General features: G+C 52.8%; 2 protein-coding genes across 10 annotated transcripts; one reads left to right on the top strand and one right to left on the bottom strand.

Annotated features, from left to right (window-relative positions):
• Positions 1-10: 10 nt before the first annotated feature.
• Positions 11-15,344, top strand: TEAD2 (TEA domain transcription factor 2). Of its 7 annotated transcripts, none has more exons than XM_072756939.1 (13): positions 11-89; positions 1,653-1,890; positions 2,197-2,261; positions 2,720-2,782; positions 3,949-3,960; positions 4,187-4,294; positions 4,394-4,452; positions 7,671-7,732; positions 8,721-8,869; positions 11,488-11,661; positions 12,903-13,025; positions 13,712-13,864; positions 14,568-15,344. In XM_072756939.1, exons 2-13 carry the CDS (start codon positions 1,659-1,661, stop codon positions 14,679-14,681), a joined length of 1,314 nt encoding a protein of 437 aa, XP_072613040.1. In that variant the 5' UTR covers positions 11-89; positions 1,653-1,658; the 3' UTR covers positions 14,682-15,344. The 7 variants fall into 7 exon arrangements, with proteins under 7 accessions (XP_072613040.1, XP_072613047.1, XP_072613035.1 ...); XM_072756961.1 differs by having other exon boundaries at positions 60-89; positions 12,903-13,064; XM_072756931.1 differs by having other exon boundaries at positions 64-129; positions 12,903-13,064.
• CD37 (CD37 molecule) lies at positions 15,334-21,331 on the bottom strand. 3 transcript variants are annotated; one of them, XM_026013872.2, is made up of 9 exons: positions 21,195-21,331; positions 20,461-20,535; positions 20,249-20,321; positions 19,251-19,375; positions 19,080-19,154; positions 18,039-18,143; positions 17,182-17,418; positions 16,744-16,827; positions 15,334-15,696 (listed from the first exon to the last, which is right to left on the bottom strand). In XM_026013872.2, the coding sequence occupies exons 2-9, from the start codon at positions 20,527-20,529 to the stop codon at positions 15,619-15,621; spliced, it is 846 nt and encodes a 281-aa protein (XP_025869657.1). In that variant the 5' UTR covers positions 20,530-20,535; positions 21,195-21,331; the 3' UTR covers positions 15,334-15,618. The 3 variants fall into 3 exon arrangements, with proteins under 3 accessions (XP_025869657.1, XP_025869656.1, XP_072613070.1); XM_026013871.2 differs by having other exon boundaries at positions 21,188-21,292; XM_072756969.1 differs by having other exon boundaries at positions 20,795-21,237.
• Positions 21,332-22,715: the final 1,384 nt, after the last annotated feature.

Genomic DNA, 22,715 nt, shown 5'->3' with positions numbered 1-22,715 from the left:
CCTCCCACTTTTCCCAAACAAAGCTCCCGGGCAACTTTCTCCCTCGCAGCGCCCCGCCCGCCCGCGGCTCCCCAGCCCCAGGCCGGGAGGTAGGAAGGCGCCGGCGGGAGTCGGGGATCCAGCTTTGGGGTGTGTGAGTTGGGGTGGGAAGCTACGCGTTCTGAGTTGCGGTGTTGGTGGGACCGTCTCTGAATTGCTTGCCGCCCTCTTTTTGCCCGGGGGCCCGAGTTTGCGCTTGCGACCGAGTCTTAGCGAGGTGTTTGGAACTTTCGCCGGAGTTGGGTGTCTGGTGATGGGTCTGAGTTTGGGATTGTGCACTCGCGAGTGGGTGAGGGCTGGGGACTTTGGCGGGTGTGTCTGGGGTGTGTGAGTGTGTGCGGCGGTGTGGGTTTGAGGTGAGAAAGGACCCTGTGCGTGTTTCTGACCGAGTTGGTTTCTCTGTGTCATTTGTGGACGCCTGGTTCTCCTAATGGAGAAAGGAGGCCACCGGGGTGGCCTAGGGCTCGCTACAGTGCTTTCTGGATCTTCAATCTTGCTTCTTCGGAAGTTTGGGGCCTGGGGCGGGAAATTTGTGGGGACCTTTCTTACCCGGCTCCTCCGTCCCTTTGTCTGGCCACATGGGGGAGAGCTGGGCTGGGATTTTGGCCTACGAGGGTCCTGAACGCCTCGGCGCCACTGGGCTCGGCCTGGGGTCTTTGTCTGGACCTGGGCTCCAGGGTCTGAGGGAGGAGGGGGATGGGAGCCTGGACTCTGGGGTCCTGGGAAAGCTGTGGGAGACGTGGAGCCGCCTGGGAGGCGGGATCTGACTGTATTGGAAAAAGTTTTCCCCTGTTCCTGGCCTCCGGAAAGTCACTGGGAACTTGAGTTGGATCCGAGCCCACGGCGCAGGGGGAGGGGAGGGAAGGGGCGGGGCCGACGGCCAGAGGGGGAGGCGCCCTCGCCAGCCAGCCCCTCCCCTGATGGGGGTTGTGGGAAACTGGGGGAGGGGACGCCTGGGCCCTTTGTTCTGGCTCTCCTGATGTCAGGGCGCCCCTGCCCCTCAGTTTGTGGTTCTGTGGGTCTTTCCTGGTCTGGGCTTGAGTTTCTGCTCTGAGTCTCTGTCCCTCCTTTTTCTGGATCTGTGTCCCTTTCTCTCTGGGTCTCTGTCCCCCTCTCTCTGGACACCCCCCCCCCCCCACCGCAGTCCTCCTAGGGTCTGGGCCCCTCCTCCTTCTTTTCTAGCAGCTGCTGTTCACATCCTAGCACCTGTTCTTGGGGTGGGACTGAGAAGATCTCATCCACACCCCCCCTTCCCTGCAACTAGGCCCTGACTCCTGTCTTCTTTAAACCAGTAATTCATACCCAAAGAAAGGTTTGGGCCTCATGGGCCCTAGGCATGATTCTGGGGTCTTCAAGATTTCACCACAACCCAGGCTCACCTGGAAACACAGAGGACACTCTCACCCTAAGCCGCCCCCAGAAATCCAGCCCCTTCCTGCAGGACCTAGGAGCCTTGGCCCCCAGCATCCTGCTTTCCTCTGATCCAGAAATCCAGCATCCCCACTCCTCCCTCAGACCCAGCAATCTGAACTCCCAGCCCCCACGCCCTGAAGTCTCTCCGGGGGCAGAGGTGGAGGGGTTGGGGAATCTTGCTGAGCTCTGTGTTCCTCCAGGCCCAAATGGGGGAACCCCGGGCTGGGGCCCCCCTGGAAGATGGCAGTGGCTGGACGGGAAGTGAGGAAGGAAGTGAGGAGGGCACCGGCGGCAGCGAGGGGGCTGGGGGAGATGGGGGTCCAGACGCAGAAGGTGTGTGGAGCCCAGACATCGAACAGAGCTTCCAGGAGGCCCTGGCCATCTACCCGCCATGTGGCCGGCGGAAAATCATCCTGTCTGATGAAGGCAAGATGTATGGTGAGTCTGCCCCTCTCTTTGGCCCTGTCGCCCACTGATTAGGACTCAGTAGGAGCCGGCATCGCTATTGGCATAGATGAGGAAACTGAGGCATGGAAGGGTTAAGAGGTTTGCCTAAGGTCACAGAACTGGTGGAGCTGGGATTTGAACCCAGGCGGTCGAGCTCCTCTCCCTTAGAGCTGAGAAGATCTGCAGCCCAGTGGCTTGCAGACCTCTGGCAAGTGTTGCTTCTCTCTTCCTCCCTGGTGTCCTGTGTGTTGGGGAGTCCCGCAAACCTCTGATTCTGTCCCATCTTTGATTCTTCAGGTCGGAATGAACTGATTGCCCGCTACATCAAGCTGAGAACAGGGAAGACCCGGACTCGCAAACAGGTCTCAGGACTGACTTGTGGGGCTCTCTGTGGGGCAGGCTTGTCTTCTCGGGGCCATCCTGTGGGCGTGCTCAGGTTCAAGGAGGATCTGGTTCTGTCTTGTTGGCACCTCTGAGAGTATGCTCTCCTGTGCCTGTTTTGGTCTGGATCTCTGACCAGTTGTATTAGAATCAGAGAGTAAGATAGAGAGACTGAAAGACCCAAAGAGAGAAGGCGATGAAGGGTAAGGAGACCCGGATTTGCTGGGTCTGGGGAAGATCGGTAGTGTTATTGAGAAGAGACTAGCCTCTGTGGACACATGTGTGTTGGCATGTGCCTGGGATAGCTAGCATGTTCTGTGTGTTTGTCATCTTTCACGTTCCGGGAGTTCTGGGGGCCACCTGGAGGGTGGGATGGGAGAGGAGATTCAAGGGGTGAGTAGGTGTGGCCTGAATCTACTTCTCTGTCACTTCCCCCCAGGTCTCTAGTCACATCCAGGTTCTGGCTCGAAGGAAATCAAGGGAGATCCAGTCCAAGCTCAAGGTAGGGACCAGGGCAGACACCCAGAGAGAGGGGGACTGAGATCCAGAGTGGGGGGAGGGGGGGACAGAGACCCAGAGAGAGGAGGACTGAGATCCAGAGAGAGGGGGACAGAGATCCAGAGAGGGGGACAGAGATCCAGAGGAGAGGTCAACAGAAATCCAGAGTAAGGGGGACAGGAAGACCCAGAGTGGGTAACAGAGAACCAGAGATGGGGCCAGAGTCCCACGGAGAGGTAGGCAGAATGAGGAAGTAGAGATCCGAGGTGAGGGGTTACTGGCCTGACAAGCGGGTGAGGAAGAGATTCTTAGAGAGAGGGGGCCAGAGATGCAGCTCAGGACAGGCAAGAAGGTTTGGGTGTCGGGCCTCTCCTCTGGCTACTGCTGTCTTCCCTCCCTCCCTCTCCTCCTCCTCCTCTTCCTCCTCCTGGTGTCCTTCCTTCCCCCTCTTGTGCCAGGAGGCTCTCCTCTTCATCTCTTTCTGGTTCATTTCCCCATCTTTCAGCCTCCGCCTGCCCTGCCTGTCGTTTCCATGTCCAGAAATCCTCATTTTGTTTGGAAATGTTCACATCCTTTTTTCTTCATCCATTGGATTTCTGGTTCCCTCTTGGCCTGAGACCCTCATTTTCTTCTCATCTGGGTGTGGGGTCTTTTCTGCCTCTTCCTTTGGATTTTGGATTTGGGAACTATGACTTCCTGTTCCTTTTATTTTTTCTTTCTTTTTTGGTACCCAGAAGCCTCCCCCTGCTTTATCTCCAGGTCTAACAAACCTTCACTTCTGGTCTTTTCTGGACCTTATGGTCCTGTCTCTGTCCTGTCTGGGCTAGGACATGTTCACTGCCTGCCTATTCATCCCCTCTGGGCCTGAACTTCCCACTTCTTGTTACCTACATATCCGGAAATCTTCCCTTCCAGCTCTTTTTTGACCTAGAAACCCTGATATTGTATACTGTCTTTTATTCTGGGTATAGGAATCCCTTTTGCCCTCTTGGTCTGGGCCCCTGCACTAACTGTTCCTTATACATCCTTGCTCTCCTTACCTCCCCTTTTTTCAGCTCAGGGTGGTGGAATTGTAGGGGTTGGGAGGGCAGGAAGGTGAGAATCCAGGCCTCACTTCCTAAGTCATGTTTTTTTTCCTCCCTTGGCACCCTCCCCCACCCCCACGGGCAGGCCTTGAATGTGGTAAGTCCCCCTGCCCATCCTCCCACCCGCTTCTTTACCCCAGAAATTCCTGAGGGGGCCAGGAGGGGCAGGGGGGCTGTAGAAAGAAGGATGTGTGTCCTCCCCCAAACCTTTGCTTGACTCCCTAGCTCTGCATCTCCCCATGCTTGCCCTCCCTGGCGTCGATGTACCCCTCCTGTGTCGACTGGGATTCCCCGTTAACACAGACCCCTGACTTCTTTTCCAGGACCAGGTCTCCAAGGACAAGGCTTTCCAGACCATGGCCACCATGTCGTCAGCCCAGCTCATCTCAGCACCTTCCCTGCAGGCCAAACTGGGTCCTGCTGGTCCCCAGGTGGCTGAGTGATTATGGGGCTTACACCTGGAGGGGTGGGGCTGTGTTTTGACAGGGCACTGACTGATGTCCACCCCCCCTTCTTTGTCTCTTTTCCAGGCTTCTGAGCTTTTCCAGTTTTGGTCAGGGGGCTCTGGCCCCCCCTGGAATGTTCCAGAGTGAGTACTTCCTGTTCTGGCTCAGCACCCCCACATCCCCCGTTCCCTCTGCACAGACCTTTCTTACCCCACTTTCTAGCTCCCAGCTTCCTCATGGACATGGATTCTGTAGCTCTCTGGATTTGAATCCCAGAGAGGAGGCTGGGGTGAGGGTCTGGAGAGAAAGATGAGGCCTGAGCTGGGATACTGGGGGGGCGGGTGTGGGAAGCAGGGATGAGAGAGTCAAGAGACGGTGCCTCCTTCTTTTTGAAGGAGTGAGGAGGTAAGGGCAGGGCCCAGGGTCTGTGGTGACTGGGGTTGGTGGAAGTCCAGAGACGGGTGACCTTGGGGAGGAGCAGGTTTAGGGGAAGAAAGGAGTTCAGTGTTGGACTGGATGAATGTGCGGGAGCTAGGAGGATGTCCATGGGGATGATGGCATCCCCGTGAGATTGGCTGGGCTGCAGAAGCTCACGGAAAGGCTTGTTCTCATCCCGTAGAGGTGTTCTTGGGCCTGCGAGGAGGGCAGGTATCTTCTTTCAGGGTCAAAAGGAAGAAAATGGGTCCCTGAGGTGCATGGGAATGTCCATTTCAGCTCTGAGAGAATCCTGAGGGTCATAGAATGTGTTTGCTGCCTAGAAAAATAGAAACAGGCTCCAGAGACTCATAGGAAGGGCAGTTTTCAGTCCAGAGAGGAGCTAGTGGATCCAGGCAGGGTGTTGGTAGGGCAGTGTGGCCACAGAACAGTGAGGAGTGGTGTTGAGGGTGTTGCCAGAGAGAGTGAAGTGATATGCTGTATCCAGGCTCCAGGGAGAGACGACATGTCCCCAGTGAGGTGCTGGGAGCCAGGAAAGGGTCAGAACAAATCCTCCCTGCAGGTTTGCAGGGAGAGGGTTGAGCTGGAAGGAGAGTAGTTCCACACTGAGGTCCCACCTTTAGGGGAGCTGATAGTCAAATAGGGGAGACGGATGTTAAATCATCACCTGTCTAAAATTGACAGATTTTAAATCATCACCTGACAAAATTGAAGAGTATGTGATGTGGTGTGAAGAACTGCAACAGGTTCTGGGTTGAAGGAGAGAGTTCTGGGGGTTTCTGTGAGGAGGTAATGTTGAAAGCAGAATAGAACTTAGCCAGGTAAAGAATGGGGGTTGGGAATATTTTAGGCAGTGAAAACAGCATGTGCCAAGGCCCTGAGGTAGGAAAATTTGGTGAGTTCCAGGAAATGAGAGAAGGTATTCTGGCACCGGCCAGTCAGTTGAATGTTTAGTGAGCACTTATTAAGTGCCTGGTACTCTGCTTAGTCGGGACACGGCATTAAACAAGTAAGCCTGGATCCCTGCCTTCATGGAGCTTCCATATTTGGAGCAGGGAGGAGACCGACAATAAACATGTAAACAAGCATTCACAAGAAAGGAATAAATGTGAAAAATAAAACAAAATGTATGTGCCCTATTTAGACAGGGGTTAAGGGGGATCCCTGGATGGCTCAGTGGTTGAGCACCTGCCTTTGGCCCAGGGCGTGATCCTGGAGTCCCGGGGATTGAGTCCTGCATCAGGCTCCCCGCAGGGAGCCTGCTTCTCCCTCTGCCTGTGTCTCTGCCTCTCTCTCTCTCTCTGTGTCTCTCATGAATAAATAAATAAAATCTTAAAAAAAAAATAGAGGTTAAGAAAGGCCTGTCTGAGGAGGTGGTGTTTGGCCAGCAGCCCTGATAACAAGAAATCAACTCAGGATAGGGTCCTGGAGTTTAGATTTCAGAATTGGGATGCTGAGTATTAGGGCAAGGCCCCCGGGAGTGGAGGTCTGAAGGTTCCTAGAGTTTGTGTCTCTCTAATTCTGGTTTTTTGACTCCTTTTTTTTATTTTATTTTAAATTTTAATTTTTTAAAAGACTTTATTTATTTTTAAAGATTTGATTGTATTTTACCTTATTTTTATTTATGTATTTATTTGAGAGCGAGAGAGAGAGGAAGAATATCTTAGGCAGACTCGTCACTGAGCACTGTGTCTGATGTGGGGCTTTATCCCATGACCCATGAAATCACAACCTGAGCCGAAATCAAGAGTTGGACGTTTAGCTGACTGAGCCACCTAGGTACCCCTTAAGATTTTATTTTTAGGGTGCTTGGGTGGCTCAGTCGGTTAAGTGTCTGTTTTCAGCTCAGGTCATGATCCCAGGGTCCTGGGATGGAGTCCCACATTCGGGTCCCTGCTCAATAGGGAGTCTGCTTCTCCTAACATCCCTCCCCTGTGCTCGTGCTTGCTCTCTTTCTCTCTTTCTCTCAAATAAATAAATTAAATTAAACTTAAAAAGTCTTTTAAAAAAAGATTTTATTTTTAAGTAATCTTTATCTACATCATTCATGGGGCTCGAGCCCAGAAACCTGAGATCAAGACTCTCATGCTCTAGGGACTGAGCCAGCCAGGTACCCCTGGTCTTTTGACTCTTGACCTATTCCTGACCTCTGACCCCAAGTGTTATCTCCATGGCCTCTGACCTTTCAGTCTCAATCATCTCCTTAGCTACCCATAGGTGATTGGCCTCTTGAGCTGTGCTGTCCGATAGCGTGGTCACGGGCCACATGCCATTACTGAATTTTAAGTCAGTTAAAACTAAAATAAAAATTCGGTCCCTTTGGCACTCTAGCCACATTCGTGCTCAGTGTCACGTGTCATGTGCTGAGTAGCAACTTGTGGCCAGTGTCTACTGTACTGGCCAGGACAGATAATAAGACATGTCCATCATTGCAGGAAGCTGCATTGGACAGAATCTAAATTGGACATTTAGATTCTGCTGTGCTGCTTCCCCACCCTGAACTTGGGACTGATGTCCCATCTCTCCTGACCCTTGGTGACCATTCATCCTCCTCTTTCTCCACATTGCCTATTTGTGTTTCCCCCCCCACCTCTGAGATCCTGTTGCTTTTCTCTTTCCACCGTGTTGGTGAGAGGCACCAAAATACCATCAACATGACCACAGGCTTTGGAGTTGGGGAGTGGCTTGGATTTGAGCCCAGGCTCTGCTGTGCCCCAGCTCTGTGGCTGTGTGAGGCTCAGTTTCCTCCTCCACAAAATGGGAAGAGTGGTAATTGCACTGAACCTCTGAGGCTGTGAGGATTTGATGAACTCTTGCACATTACGTGCTTGCATAGGGTTTGACTTGTGGTGGCCCTTAGTAAACATTAGCTGGTACTGTTATCTTTCTACCTCGCTGACCCCCAGCTTCCTTTCTCCTCCCTTAGTGTGAAGCCATTCTCACAGACACCGTTCTTGTCACTGACCCCCCCATCTACTGACCTCCCAGGTAAGAGTCTGCTCTGCACCTTCCTCATCTCCCCTCTCTCCTCAACCCCAACTGCCTTTCCTTCACCTTCCATGAATCAGGGCATGCATTTCTACAGAGGCCCAGATCTGAGGCAAGGCTTGTAGAGATATGGGAAGATGAGTGATAGCATTTGGAGTGGTTAGGACCATAGCCTCTGAATTTAGACACACTGGGTTTGTGTTCTGCCATTTGCTATCCTAAAGGACACTGGGAAAGTATATCAATCAAGATTCTTTCAGCTGCAAGTGGCAGAATCTCAAAAGGAATTTATTGGTCTAGGTAACTGATGTTTCAAGAGTGGCTGGATGGCTTCAGGCATGGCTGGATCCAGGGGGCTCGATGGTAGTGTCAGATTTGCTTGGTTCTGCTTTCCCCTGTGGTGTGTGGTGGCTTCATTCTCAGCAGGCCATGCTGATGTGGTTCTAAGAACTCACATTGGTGAAAGAGTACCTTCAGGTTCCACAGATTCATCAATTTGCAGTGCTTTTGGCTGCAAGTAACAGAATGCCCAAATTAATAGTGCCTTAAATAATAAAGGCTTTAGTGATTTCACATGACAAAAGGTCTGGAGGTGGGGTGCTCCTATACTGGCTCAGCAGCTTGGCATTATCGGGACTGGCATTTCTATAGGTCCCTTGGCCTCTTTCTTATTGTCCCAAGATGGCTGTTGTGATTCCAGGCATCATGTCTCAAGCAGGACTTGGCCAGGGCCAAAAGCTTTGTCCTCCCAAAGTTCTGTCTTTTTCATTCAGGAAGAAACTCCTTCTCAGAAGCCCCTCAGCAGATTTTCCCTAACGTCTCATTGGCCAGGACTGTGTCACATGGCCATCTCTAGTTGCAAGGGAGGCTGGGAAAGTGAGTATTTAGCTTTTTTAGCTTCTAAGCGGAGGCAGGCAAGAGAGAAGAGTACTTGATGTATTTCACACATGTTAGCAATTTTTATTGTTCCTTTTTTTTCTCTCTCTAGGGTACGAGCCTCCCCAAGCCCTGTCACCCCCTGCCCTTCCCCCACCTGCCCCATCACCCCCAGCCTGGCAGGCTCGGGCCCTGGGCACTGCCCGGTTGCAGCTGGTGGAGTTCTCAGCCTTTGTGGAACCGCCCGATGCAGTTGATTCTGTGAGTGCAATTTTAGAAGAGTCCCTGTCGGGGCAGGGGCGATGCGGGGAGGGGGGTCTGAAATGTAAGGGTGATAGGAAGGGAAAGAATAAAGCAGTGGTTCTCAAACTTAAGCTTGTGTCAGAATAACATGGAGCGCTTGTTGAAACCTTCAAATTCTGATTCAGTAGATCTGGTGTGGGGCTTGAGAATTTGCATTTCTAACATTCTCCCAGGCGGTGTTGATGCTGCTGGTCTGGGGACCACGCTTTGAGAACTGCTAGCGTGGAGGAACTGGATGGTCCTGGGGTCACGGTTGGGAAGGTCAGAGAAACTCCCCAGGTCATTACTTGTTAATTCAGCAGCCATTTTTGAGGGCCTACTGTGCCAGGCTTTGTGGTGGATACTGGGAACCTGGAAAAGCAGATCTTTTCTTTTTTTTTTTTTAAAGATTTTATTTATTCATGAGAGATAGAGAGAGAGAGAGGCAGAGACAGAGACATAGGCAGAGGGAGAAGCAGGACCCCTGTGGGGAGCCTGATGTGGGACTCCTTCCCAGAACCTCAGGATCACGACCTGAGCCAAAGACAGATGCTCAACCACTGAGCCACCAGTGGCCCCTGGAAAAGCAGATCTTATTTCTAGGCTTGAGCTTTTCCTGGTCTAGGATGAAGACAGATGTCATATTAGTCCCGGTGGGCTGATGACTGTTAGAAGAAATAATCCTAACCCTCAGGGAATGAACAAATGTTACTCATGTAACATTTCAGTGTAGGGGTTTAGTAGGACCCTTCCACACAGTGATTCCAGGAATTCAGGCTCCTTCCATTTTGTGGTTCTGACGTTTTTCTAGGGCTTCAGAATCTGCTGCTGGGTTCCCTGCATCTGGCCAGCAGATGGTGGAATGGAGAGACTCAAGAAGTGTGCAGGAGTTTTTATGGGTTTGGCTTGGAAGTGGCAACTATCAGGTTTTGCTCACATCCCATTGGCCAGAATTTAGTCATGTGGCCATACCTAACTGCAAAGGACTCTGGGAAGTGTAGTTTAGCTGTGTGAAAAGGAATTGGGGAGTTTGTGAACGCCTAGCAGTCTCTGCCACAGCTACATAAACACCAATTGCTATGTATGGTGGTCTTATAAAACCCAACTTGAAACCCTCCCATCTCACTTGGAGCAAAGGTAAAGTCCTCTCAGTTACCCACAAGGCTCTGCATTATCTGACCCGCATTCCTGCTCTATCCTCACCTCCTGCCCTTATACTCTTGCCCACTCTGCTCTGGTCACACTGGACTCCATGCACTTTCTCAAGCGCACCAGGCCAACTCCTGCCTCAGGGCTTTTGTATCTGCTATTCTTGCCACCTGAAATATGTTTCCTCAGATACCACCACTGTCTCTTTCCATTCATTCAGGCTTTTGCTTATCTTTTCAGATTGTCTTTCCCAGACCAATTTATAGAAAATACTGGCTGCCGTCACTCTCAACCCCTTTACTATTGTTCTTTGGGATTTTTTTTTATAGCATTCATCACTCTGAAATTTATATTGCCCATGGATTGATTTTTAAAATTTTCTGTCTTTGCCAGTAGACTCTATGAGAACTCCATGAGGCCAGGGACTTTGCCTTGTAGCCTTAGGACCCAGAATAGTGCCCGCACACAGTAGGTCTCTCAATAGATGTCTATTGGACAATGAGTATGTGCTGGGATAGGGGAAGTTCAAGTTTTTGTGGGTGTACAGAAGAGTCATTTTGCCTGGAAAATTAGTGAAGGCTTCCCTGAGATGACAACGTTTGGGTTGGGCTTTGAGGGTCATATAGGAGTTTGCCATGCACAGAACTTTATGTTCCAGGTATAGAGATGAAAACAGCGTGAAGTTTTCAGGGAAACAAATAATTGAATAAGGTGGGAGCTGATGAGGCTACAGATAGGTGGGCAGGTGCTGGTTCTGGAGGAGCTGGCATTGCCAACCTGAGGGATCCAGATTTTCTCCTGAGGCTGATGGGGAACTCTAGAAAAGAGAGGTGATTGTGAATCATCTGATTGTGATCAAGTGAGGCTTCCAGGAAGAGTCAGATTTGCATAGACTTGGGCCTTGGAAGATGGAGGGAGGATATGTAATGAAAGAAAAGATGGGGAAGGTATGAGGATTTCAGAATATGGACAAGAAGTGATAAGAATGGGGACAGATAGGGAGTCTTGATGTGGGCTCTGTGGATTCCTTCCATCCATCCATCCATTGACTGAACATTTGGGAGCACCTATTCAGTATAGGACCAGGCTGAGGGGGTGTGGGCTATGTCCTGGGTGCTCTGGGGAGCCACAGGAAGATTGTGAGCAGGAGAGGTCCACAGTTAGTGCTGAGGGTCTGTGAAGGATGACCTGGAGAGTAGAGATTGGAGGCTGGGAGGCCAGGGAGGAGGCTGGGGAGAGATGGAGAGGACAGGGCTGTGGGGATAGAGAGCAGGGGACAGGACTTGGGGACTGTGGTGCTATGGGGCAGAAGGGAGTGGTGACAAGTGCTTGGGAGTCAGGCCCCATGTCTGGGTGGACAGTGTGAAACAGCTAGTGGGAATTGGGTGCAATGAGTACCAGGGGTCCAGCCCATCTCCCACTCCTCACCCATGGCCCACCCTTCTCAGTACCAGAGGCACCTGTTTGTACACATCAGCCAGCACTGCCCCAGCCCTGGCGCGCCCCCCCTCGAGAGTGTGGACGTCCGGCAGATCTATGACAAGTTCCCAGAGAAAAAGGGTGGCCTTCGGGAGCTGTACGATCGCGGGCCCCCTCATGCCTTCTTCCTGGTCAAGTTCTGGGTGAGTTCGGCCACAAAAACAAAGTGCTCACAGATCACGTGACCTCCCATCCAAGGCCTGTGGCTCTAAGGGAGACCAGCTCCTCAGGGTCAGAGTGTCAGCTCCTCCATGCAATAAGGAACACCAAGGAGTTTTACCCCAAGGCAGGATGGATAGGAGCAGTACACATGTAGGGATAGGACTTGGACCTCCCCAGATCCCACTAGACTTTGCCACAACTAGTCATATATGGTGCAGATTGCCTTGCAACATTTCAGACTTCCCTGCGTCCCACCCAGCCACATGAAGCCTTATTGCTAAGGAATAGCTCTCATCTCTTATCAAATAGAGGCATGGAATTTGGTCTCTGAAGAGAACATAGTGCCACCAGATCTTGATAGAGAAATGTCTGGCCTTGAGAAAGTGACTGAAGGACCTGGGAGGGGCTCTGTGAAAGCATTTATTTAACAATCATTTATTGAGCACCTACTGTATTACAGGCTCTATGCCAAGTGCCATGTGTATAATTGTGAATAAGAGGATCCATCTTGGGTTTTTCTTAGGCCCATTTGATTGGGTGTCAACTACAGTGGCTGATGCTGTAGGAGTCCAATAAATGTTATGAATGTTTAGGGGGTGTTAACTCTTGTTAACCAGAGCTGTGGCATGATCTAGAGTCTGAGAAGGAAGGCTGCCGAGGGCTTGAAATTTATTGGCTTTGCTGGGCCCGTCAACCATGGTTATAAAGTGTTCGTTTTTTCTTTTCTTTTTTTTTTTTTTTTAAGATTTTATTTATTAATGAGAGACACAGAGATAGGCAGAGAAATAGGCAGAGGGAGAAGCAGGCTCCCTACGGGGGACTTGATGCAGGACTTGATCCCAGGACCCCAGGATCACTACCTAAGCCAAAGGCAGACGCTTAACCCCTTCAGGCCCCTTTCCTTGGGACTAGCCACTTGCCTTAGCAACCAGGGTCGTGAAAAGAGAAGAAAGTTGAATTCTAGGGCCCCTTTGTTGGGGGAGGGTTGTTACTGGACTGAGAGGGTCAGTACCACTTTAGCGAGCCAGCCTTCTCCAGTACTTATGGAAGAATGAATGTTTTCCAGAAACAGGCCCATGGAGAGGTGGAGAGGAGAAAGACAGGTGGGCAATTGCAGGGCTATGGGGAACCAGGCCATGGATCAGAGTTCCCACTTTAGAGGAGTCCCCACTATTTATAAGGAATGCCCTCTCCAACCTACCTGTGCCTCCCCATTTCCCAGGCGGACCTCAACTGGGGCCCGAGTGGCGAGGAGGTAGGGACCAGTGGCAGCAGCGGTGGCTTCTATGGAGTGAGCAGCCAGTACGAGAGCCTGGAGCACATGACCCTCACCTGTTCCTCCAAGGTCTGCTCCTTTGGCAAGCAGGTGGTGGAGAAGGTGGAGGTGAGGCTGGAGGGGTGGAGCTCTGGGCAGGTGAGCGCCCAGCCAGCTGCCACTTTGGGGGTGCAGACTAAAGGATGAAAGCCACAAGGGCTCCTGCACTTAGGTGTCCGTGTGGTGGGGTGGGGAGTGTTCTATCCTTTTTAGTGGTTTAATTAATGCATGGGCTGAGAGCTGATATTGAATTCCAAAGTCACATGTTGGGGTTATTTTGAGGGTTCAAAGGTAATGTGTGGTACATAGATTTATAGTCACTAAAATGGGCAAGGAGGTTCAGGGGTCACACTTAGGGATTGCTCAGAGCTTGAGGGGTCTTGAACTCAGAGGTTGTATAGAGTTTGGAGATCTAGTGGAGGGGTCTTTCGAGGGTGTGAGGGTATCTGAGGGCCTGGAGGTCAGAGCAGTTCAGAGGTCTTTGAGGGTTCAGAGCACAGTTTTGAGAGGCTGGAGGGGTCCCTGGTTTGCAGGCTCAGGGATCCCAAGTTGCATATCCATGGGTGCAGGTCTCCTCTCTGCTCACCAGGGATGAGGCCACGGGGGATGATGGCAGTGGGGAGTGGGTGTGGCATCAGAGAGAGACAGAGTGCCTGGGGCAACCCTTGTGTCTCAGTCACTGTCCTCCCCACTCTGCGTGTCCCCTCCCGGTTCAGACGGAGCGTGCCCAGCTGGAGGACGGGAGGTTTGTGTACCGCCTGCTGCGCTCACCCATGTGTGAGTACCTGGTGAATTTCTTGCACAAACTGCGACAGCTGCCCGAGCGCTATATGATGAACAGCGTCCTGGAGAACTTCACCATCCTCCAGGTGAGGCACTGGGGGCCGAGCAGGGCAGCTGAAGTGGTGGGAAGTGCCCACGACATCCTTTCAGCCCTGGGACCCTTTCACCTGGGAAACTGACACAGGGGAAGCCCACAATTGAGCCTTTGCTAAGGGGACCCCTTTGCCCAGGGAACTGATATGGTGGGGACTCCACAGCACTCTCATTTAGGGGGATCCTCCCCTCAGTGGGGAAACTGATTTGGAGGACATCCCATGGTGGATCCTCAGTTTAAGGGACCCCCCTCATAGGGAACCTAACCTTAGCCCAGGGAACATGATATGGTGGGATCCCCTTTAAGTTTGGTTAACTTTGAAGATTTTATTTATTTATTTGAGAAAGAGAGAGAGAGCTGGAGGGAGAGGGAGAAACAATCTATAGTAGACTCTGCACTGAGCAGAGCCTGATGTGGGGCTCGATCTCACGACCCTGAGATCATGACCTGAACCGAAACCAAGAGTTGGGACGCTTAACCGACTAAGCCACCAGGTGCCCCTACTTTGGTTAACTTTGATCTGCCATCTGATGTGAGGCCCCTCACTGCCAACACTCAAATGGGGAAACAGATATGCTTGGTGTTGCGTCTACCTAGGGAATGTGATATGGTGGGGACCTCTTTCCCAGGTATTCCATGGGCACCCTGCTCCCCCTTTTTTTTGCATAAGCCCTTTCTCTTGGCCTCTTTGGCAGGTGGTGACAAACAGAGACACCCAGGAGCTGCTGCTCTGCACCGCCTACGTCTTTGAGGTCTCCACCAGTGAGCGAGGGGCCCAGCACCACATTTACCGTCTGGTCAGGGACTGAAAGGGGACCCCAAAAGTGGCACACTCCCCCCCCCCGGAATACCCACCTCCCAGGAAGGACCTCCAGCTTTCTTCATGCTTGTTTGGGGAGGGGGCTGCTCCGTGTTAGAGGGGACCTTAAAGCTGGGTGGTGAGTTGAAAAGATGGATCCTGATATTGGGACCTCACAGTGGTGTCTGAAAGGACAGATCACTCCAGAGCATCAGGGACTGGGGACAGGAGTGAGACAACCCTGAGGTACAGCACTGGTTTCTCAGTCTCTAACAGGTGCCCCCCCACCCCCCCAACTTGGTTCTGGATGTTTTGGAGGGCCTTAGATATGTCGGTTTGTCCCTCTGTTTTTCAGCAATCCCCTCCCCCTTTCCCAACCTGCCTCTCCTTACCATCCCCACCACCACCCTGTGATCAAATATTGAAGGTTAACCCTTTGTGCAGGAGCAGAGCCAGGTGGGCCCTGGAAATATTTTTTTTTAATATAACAAGAGATATTTATAAGTGGGTATTAGGGTCGTGACTTTCTCTCAGCAGGGCAAGCAGTGGGGTGAGGCTTTTAAATCTCACCCTCTCCTCAATAAGACGTGGGCTATAATACTGTGTTGCCTCCCCTCACCCGCAAAGTGTGTTGGTTTGTGTTTTGACAGAGGATAAAACTATTTTACCAAAACGCAGGGGATTTATTTGGGGTTTGGGCGAAAAATAATCCTGTGGGAGGTGGTAAGCCAACAGATGAGTCAAGGAAATGAGGTATCTTTGGGGGCAGGAAGCTGGTGGCCGGAAGCCCCAGGTCCCGCGGGAGAGGTGACAGCAGCTGGGCAGGCAGATATCTGGGTCCCCAGGGAAATGAGGAGGTAGAGGACTCAATGGCTGGGGCGAACTGGGGATTGAACAAATATTTACAGACCACAGGGAAGCCCCTAGGGCACTTGAAGGGGCGGGGCCTAGCGGTACCGAGCAAGCCGGTCGTAGACTTGGTCCATGTTTCTGCACAGGAATATCGAGAGCGTCATGAAGCTGAGCTATAGAGAAAGGAGACCTGGTCAGAGAGGTCCACCGGGTGCCGGCGAGGGGGATGGGGGTAGGGATGGTGGGGGTCCCGAGAGGAGAATAAAAGAGGTGGCGCTGGGGTAGGGGGAAGAAAATTCAGCGCGGAGACTTGGGCGGGGTGGGGTCGTAGGAGGGGCGGAGAAGGGTGGTGCTAGAGGGGGAGCTCCGCCAGGTTGTGAAAGATGGCATCAGGGATGGGAATTTGGGGCCTTGGTAGCATACCCTATGCTACCAAAGTTGCGGGGGAGTAGGGATGATGGAAAGATGGGAATAGTGTGGGGTAGGGGGTATCCAGCTGCGTCTAGCGCAGTCTTAGAGCCTGGGAAGGAGTGAGACCCAGAGCTAGCCCAGGGTACTTTATTCCGGAGGCTCTTCTGTCTCCCCCTCTGCCTCGGTCGCTAATTCCGCCTCGACCTCCACCTCCGCGCCCGCGCTCCCGGTCTCAGGTTGTTCCTCATCTTGATCCCAAAGCGGCCAGGGCCCCAGGGTCTTGGGCAGCTTGCCCTGCGGGGACTTGTCCCCCCAGTTGGGACAGGCATCAGCCATGCCCCAGCCACCCCACAGACCGCCGCTACGCCCGCTGCTGCTCAGCACACCACAGCGCCCGCCGCCGCCATCAGCACTCGGGCCAGGCCCGGGGCTCGAACCACAGGCGCCCAGCACCTGCAGCTGGCGTTCCCGGCGGAGCGCCCTGCGCAGTAGTAGCAGGCTCAGCCCTGCCACACTCACCTGCAGGGAAAGGGGACGGGTGTTGTGGCTAAAGGCGGGGGGACTACCCCAAGGAGGGCCAATGGGAGCTTCGCAAGGGCGGGCGGGAACGCCTACTTCCTGCGTGCAACCAATCAGGACACGCAGGGGTAGGTCGGCCTTGTGCCGGTGGTGAGGCAGGAGAGCCTGGATTGGCTGACGCTCTGTCACGCAGGCACCACCTTTCCCGGAGAATGGGAGGACGCGCAGTTTGGGGTGGGGCCATCTAGGGATTGTATGGCCAGTCGCGAGTGGGGGCGGGACCAAATTACCTCAAGTAGACCGACTCCCAGACAAATGCCCACTATGGAGATGAGGTTGTTGTGCAACCACTTCTGGAGGTTTTGCGCGCAGCCCTGGGGGTGTGGGGGGAGAGGTTAAAAGTACAGTTCTTTGTGGGTTTCGCCCTCAAACCTGTGCCCACTGTTCTCAGTCCAGCCCTCAACTACTCTTTCAGGCACCGCCCCGCATCCCTAGTGAGTAGGGTTTTCTAGTCTCTCCACCTCACTCGGTCCCAGCCTTTCACTCAGGCCTTTTTTAGGCCGGGTCTCTACGAACGACACCCTCCAGACGTACGCTTTCTCGTAGCCCCACCCCGTGGACCCAGCCCACGCCCTGTGGCTCCGCCTCTTGGAGGAAGCACGCCTCTACCCAGGCCCTGCCCCCTTGCAGGCCCCGCCCCTTTCCAGAGGTCTCCAAACCCTTCCCACCTCGCTGTAGATATTGCTGTCTGCGGGAACCCCGCAAAGGTCTGTGCTGTGGCGGGGCCGCGCCTGTGGTCCGAGCCGGCTGAACTGGGGGAAGGAGAGCTTCTCGAAGATTGCGGAGTCGTTGGTCGCCGATGAATTATAGCAGGAGCAGGGCACGCGATGCACGTCCGACGCGTTGCTGCTGAGGCTGGGGATGCCGAACCAGTCCCGGGGAGAGTTCCAGCCGCAGCAGCGCAGCTAGAAGAAGCACGGGAGTCAGAGGGGCGGGGGCTCGGTGATATGTATGAGGTCGTGTTGGGGAGCAGAGGGCCAAGTATTGGGCGCAGGGCGGGGGGGACGGCGGGGCTAGGCTTGGGGACCTTAGGGGAACTTGGGGTTGGGAGAGACGAATCGGGGGCAACCTGCGGCTGTGGGAGGAGCTGCAGAATCACGCTGCGGACCGAAGACTGGGTGGGCAGTGCATTTCAGCCTCAGGCAGGGGACATGCAGCTGGGAGGGCAGGGCCACGTGAATGACCGGGGAGTGGAGTCTCACGTGGGCCGGGGCCCGTGGGGACCAGAGTCACTAAGGATTAGAGGGTGGGGTCACGCTAGGGCCTTGGGGCTGAGGACGGAGTCTCGTCGGGACGGAAAGCGGAGCCTCTCCAGGATCTGGAGTCGTTATGTTATTTTCTGTTGGCGAGGCCACGTTGTGCTGGCCGGAGGTGGGGTGGGTGGGGCAGGGTTACCTCGGGGTCCGGGAGCTGAGAGCCCCCAGCTTCGTCGGGGCAGAGCCTGCCGGGCAGGGCGCGGAGCTACGCCAGAGTCCCAGAGCTGGTGGGAGGGATTCGCGCTCCCGCCAGTGGGTACCGCACGCACCTGAAACTGCACGTAGTCCCAGCTCTCCTCCGCGGCCGACTCCTCCGGTCGCGAGTGGTAGTTTTGGATCGTCTCCATCACGATGTCCTTCACCCTCCGCTCCAGCTAAGAGGCCAAGAGTGAGGCTGGATCCCCACCCGCTTCCCCACCCCCATTTGCCCCTACCCACTCAAGGCACTCCCGGGCTTTCTCAGTCCCAAGGGGTCCCTGAGCGGCCTTAAGTAGCTCTCGATTTCTCGCTGAATGGCTACCTATGTCTCTGTTCCTCAAAATCTCTGCCTGGTTTTATCACCTGTCTTTCAATTCCGCCCCCGCTCTCTCCCAGGCTCTCTCATTAGGTCTCTCTTTTGGAGTCTCCTTTTTCTCCGCCTATTTTTTCTGTCTTTTTTTTTCCCTGTTAGTTTCCCTTTGGATCTCTGTCTCTCGTGCTATGTCTGTCTTCTTCCGTACGTGTTGTGGTCTTCCTTTGACTCTCCTTGTCCCTATCTTCCTCTGTATCTGTGTTCCTATGTCTCTCCATCTTCCTGTCACTGTTATTTCTCTTTGTCCATGTCAGCTCGTGTCTGCGTTTGTTTCTTTCTTCTTCTTCTTTTTTTTTTTAGGTTTTCATTTTTTAAAAAGATTTTATTTATTCATGAGAGACACACACAGAGAGAGAGGCTGAGACACAAGAAGAGGGAGAAGCCGGCTCCTCACAGGGAGCCCAACGTGGGACTTGATCCAGAGATTCCGGGATCATGCCCTGAGTAGAAGGCCGATGCTCAACCACTGAGCCACCCAGGTGTCCCTTTTTTTAGATTTTTTAAAATTTATTTATTCATGAGAGACACAGAAACAGAGGCAGAGACATAGGCAGAGGAAGAAGCAGGCTCCCTGCAGGGAGCCTGATAGGGGACTCCATCCCAGGACCCCGGGATCAGGCCCTGAGCCAAAGGCATAAGCTCAACCACTGAGCCACCCAGGTACCCTGCCTTTGTTTCTTTCTCTGCACCTCCCCCCAGTAAATTTTGGGGAAGTGTGGGGAGGGGAAGCCAAGCTCACCCGCATCCGCTGAGTGGAGATGAGTATTCCAAGGGTGATCTGCGTGGCAAACAGGAGCAGCAGTACCCCAAAATACTGGGGGACAGAGTGGACAGGTCAAGTTGAGCCCCCTCCCAGGGTGCAGAGGCTGCCAGGGCTCTACTTGAGGGGAGATGTGGGCAGGACACTCACCAGCCCCAGGAGGCAGCGGAGCTCCTTCAGAGCCCCCACACAGCCCAGGAGGGCAAGGCCCATAGTGAGAATTCCTGAGATCGCCAGGGCCTTGGACCAGATCTGCAGGGGTATGAAGGACAAACCTGGGGAAGGTAAGAGGCAGTGACATTGGGCTCGGTGCACACAGCTCAGGGGAGCCCCCTTCTCCACCCACACTCAACTGGGGATCAGTATTGTGGGGGGGGGAGGCTCTTTCTCTGGGTGTCTGTCCCTGCCACATGTTCCTCTCTGTTCCTCTCTTTCTGAGATTCTCTCTCTTCCTCTCTGTCCCTCCGGGTCTCTAGCTCCCCCACCACCCTCTCTAGGTCTCTGTTTTCTCTCTGGATCTCTCTTGATTTCTCCCTGGTCACGGTTTCTCCCTCTTGTTCTTTCGGTCTCTCTTTTCTCCTTCAGCTCCTCCTCGCCCCCTATAGTTTCAGCTCCATTACTTGATCTGTGGCATTGGAGCAGTCACAAAAACCTCCCTGAGGGCAATGGGAGGATATCTGTTCCCTAGGGTTATTTTAAGAGACACATGGGAGGCATGTGTTTGACACAGTGCTCAACACAGGGCAAACACTCATTAAATACCATTATTCCATTATTACTTTCCTATTATTAGTCTTATATCTACTCTTCTACTTCCTTGCTGTGTGACATCCAGTAAGTGACATCCCCTCTCTGAACCTCAAGAGAGTGGAAAGTTTGTGGGAGGACCTGATAAGCATCAGCACAAGATCTATAGCATCAGCACAAGATCTACAGCGCACCGGAGGAAGTGCCTGAGAAATGGTTATTACCATTTTTATTATCATCCCTACACACAACTCAATTGCCAGAGGAAGACCCTGAGGCTAAGAGCAGTGGCAACCTGTGAAGCAGAGCCTGGGACCCTGGGAGCCCGGGGAGGTCACTCAGGGGCAGGCCGGGTCACACTTGGTCCAAGAGGCCCTCCCTGATGGCCCCGGCCCCCTCACCTACAAAGGACACGAAGCTGGTCTTGTCAATGAGTATCCAGATGCCAAAGCAGAAAATAAGGCTGCCTAGGACCTGGTGGGAGGAGATGGGAATATGGAGGTGGGCAAGGGGGTGGTGGGGGATATGTCTGGTTGGGTGGCTGCGGTTGGGTGGCTGCGGGTGGCTGCAGCACGGGCTGGGGGCTGGGCTGGGCAGCCATGTGGCAACTCACGAAGAAGAAGAGGTTGAAAACGAAGAGGAGGTACTTGATGAGGCTGAGGCAGCTGTCCTGGGCCGACATCTTCGCCTAGAGGGGTGAGCAGCCAGTGGGAGGGACAGAAGAGAAGAGGTGTTGGTCCCGGAGGAGACAAGCAGAAAGACAGAGACTGTGAGAGAGAGGGAGAAAGGAAGAACCCAGAGAAAGAGGAAGTTCTAGGGCTGGAGCCCCACCCCCTCCCTCTAGAGGCAAGGTGGCTTTCTTGTCTGTCTCTGCCACCCCCCTCCACCCCCATCTCCCCAGTCTCCCCCGTCTCCCCCACCTGCCCCACTGGGACAAACACCAGTACCTGTGGGGCCTTGGAATTTGTGGGCACCAAGGACATGCTGGGTAGTCCCTCCCAGATCTCCATGGCTCAGGCTGGGGGACCCACAAAGACTCCTGATCTCCTCGCACCCACCTACTGTGGACACCAGGACCCCAGGCCAGCCCTGGGCAGCAGCCGACCTCACAGACACTCTGACCTCACTGCCTGCTCAGCTCTGCCATCTCTGCATCCCTCTCTGTCCCCCTCTTCCCAGCCCTCAGTTTCCTTTCCTCCCTTCTCTGAGTCTCTGTCCCCTTCTCTCTGGTCTCTGTCCACCTCCCTTCCCTGACTCCCAAACCCCCTACATCTATCTCCTCCTCTGGCGTTCTGGCCCCTTCTCTCTGCATGCCATTCCTTTCTCTGTTTATGCCTCACCCCGCACCTTGTCATGGCCCCTCTCTCAGAGTCTGTATCCTGTTCCTGGCAACCAGTGTAGACCGCGGTGCTCCCATATGCCAGGGCAGGGGCTGGGCACCTGGGGGAAGTGAAAGTGCTGCAGTGCCCCAATGGGAAGGTCCCTGGGAGTAAGGGGGGTGGCGGGGCAGTGCCAAAATATGCATAGAGGAAGCTGAGCCTCAAGCAGTACTTCCTGCATCTGCTCTGGGGCCCCAAGAAGTAGAGCCTGGGGAGGAGTCAGGATTGACCCCGGGACCTTGGCAGTTAGATCTAGATCTGCAGTGTTTGGTTGTCTCCAGCCTGGAGCTGCACAGCCAGCAGCCTCTGAAGTCTCCCCTGTTGTCCAATGGTCTCCACTCTCATCAAATCAGAGTTCCACGTTTGGGGGTGTTCCTATCATCCTGACATCCACCCTGGCCCTGGAAAACCAAAGCCTCTTAGAGACCCAGAACCCCCTCTTTCTGAGAGCTCTCATCCATCGTTATTTTTTTTAAGTCTCCAAATGCAATTTGTTTTCTTATTAATGTCATCAAAAATCAGTTCATATTAATAGTATTCTGACTTTTGGCTCTGAACTTTCTTTTTCTCTTTCCAATGTTATTGAGGAATAATTGACAATTATAATTGTATATATTTCAAGTGTATGATATGATGATTTGATGTACATATACATTGTGGAAAGATTACCAAGCTCAAGATAAACATGTTCATCATGGGACATAGTTATTCTTTTATTTTTATTTTTATTTTTTTGTCGTGAGAATCCATAATAGATATGGTACACAATATCTTTCTGGTACACAATACTGAATTATTAATTATAGTTGCCATGCTGTACATTAGATCCTCAGAATGTATTCTTCTTTTAACTGAAAGTCTGTGGTCTGTGACCCACATCTCCTTGTTTCCCCTACTCCCCATCCCCTGATAGCAACCATTCTACTGTTTCTATGAAACTGGCTTTTTTTTTTTTAAGATTCCATATTTATTTATTTAAGATTTTATTTATCTATTTGAGAGAGACAGAGATAGAGAGAGCAGGAGCAGGGAGGAGAGGGAGAAACAGGCTCCCCACTGAGCAGAGAGCCTAACTTGGGGCTTGATCCCAGGACCTCAGGATCCTGACCTGAGCCAAGGGCAGATGCTTAATGGACTGAGTCACCCAGGCGCCCCTAAGATTCCATCTTTCTTTCTTTCTTTCTTTCTTTCTTTCTTTCTTTCTTTCTTTCTTTCTTTCTTTCTTTCTTGATTTATTTATTCATGATAGGCAGAGACATAGGAGGACAGAGAAGCAGGCTTCATGCCGGGAGCCCGACGCGGGACTCGATCCCGGGACTCCAGGATTGCGCCCTGGACCAAAGGCAGGCGCCAAACTGCTGAGCCACCCAGGGATCCCCTCTTTCTTTTTCTTTTTAATTAAATTAAATTAAATTAATTACTTTATTTTTAAGATTTTTATTTATTTATTCATGAGAACACAGAGAGAGGGGAGAGAGAGAGAGACACA

This window comes from Vulpes vulpes, chromosome 1 (assembly GCF_048418805.1).
Source record: "Vulpes vulpes isolate BD-2025 chromosome 1, VulVul3, whole genome shotgun sequence".
NCBI lineage: Eukaryota > Metazoa > Chordata > Mammalia > Carnivora > Canidae > Vulpes > Vulpes vulpes.
This window is presented reverse-complemented; position numbering and strand designations above follow the sequence as displayed.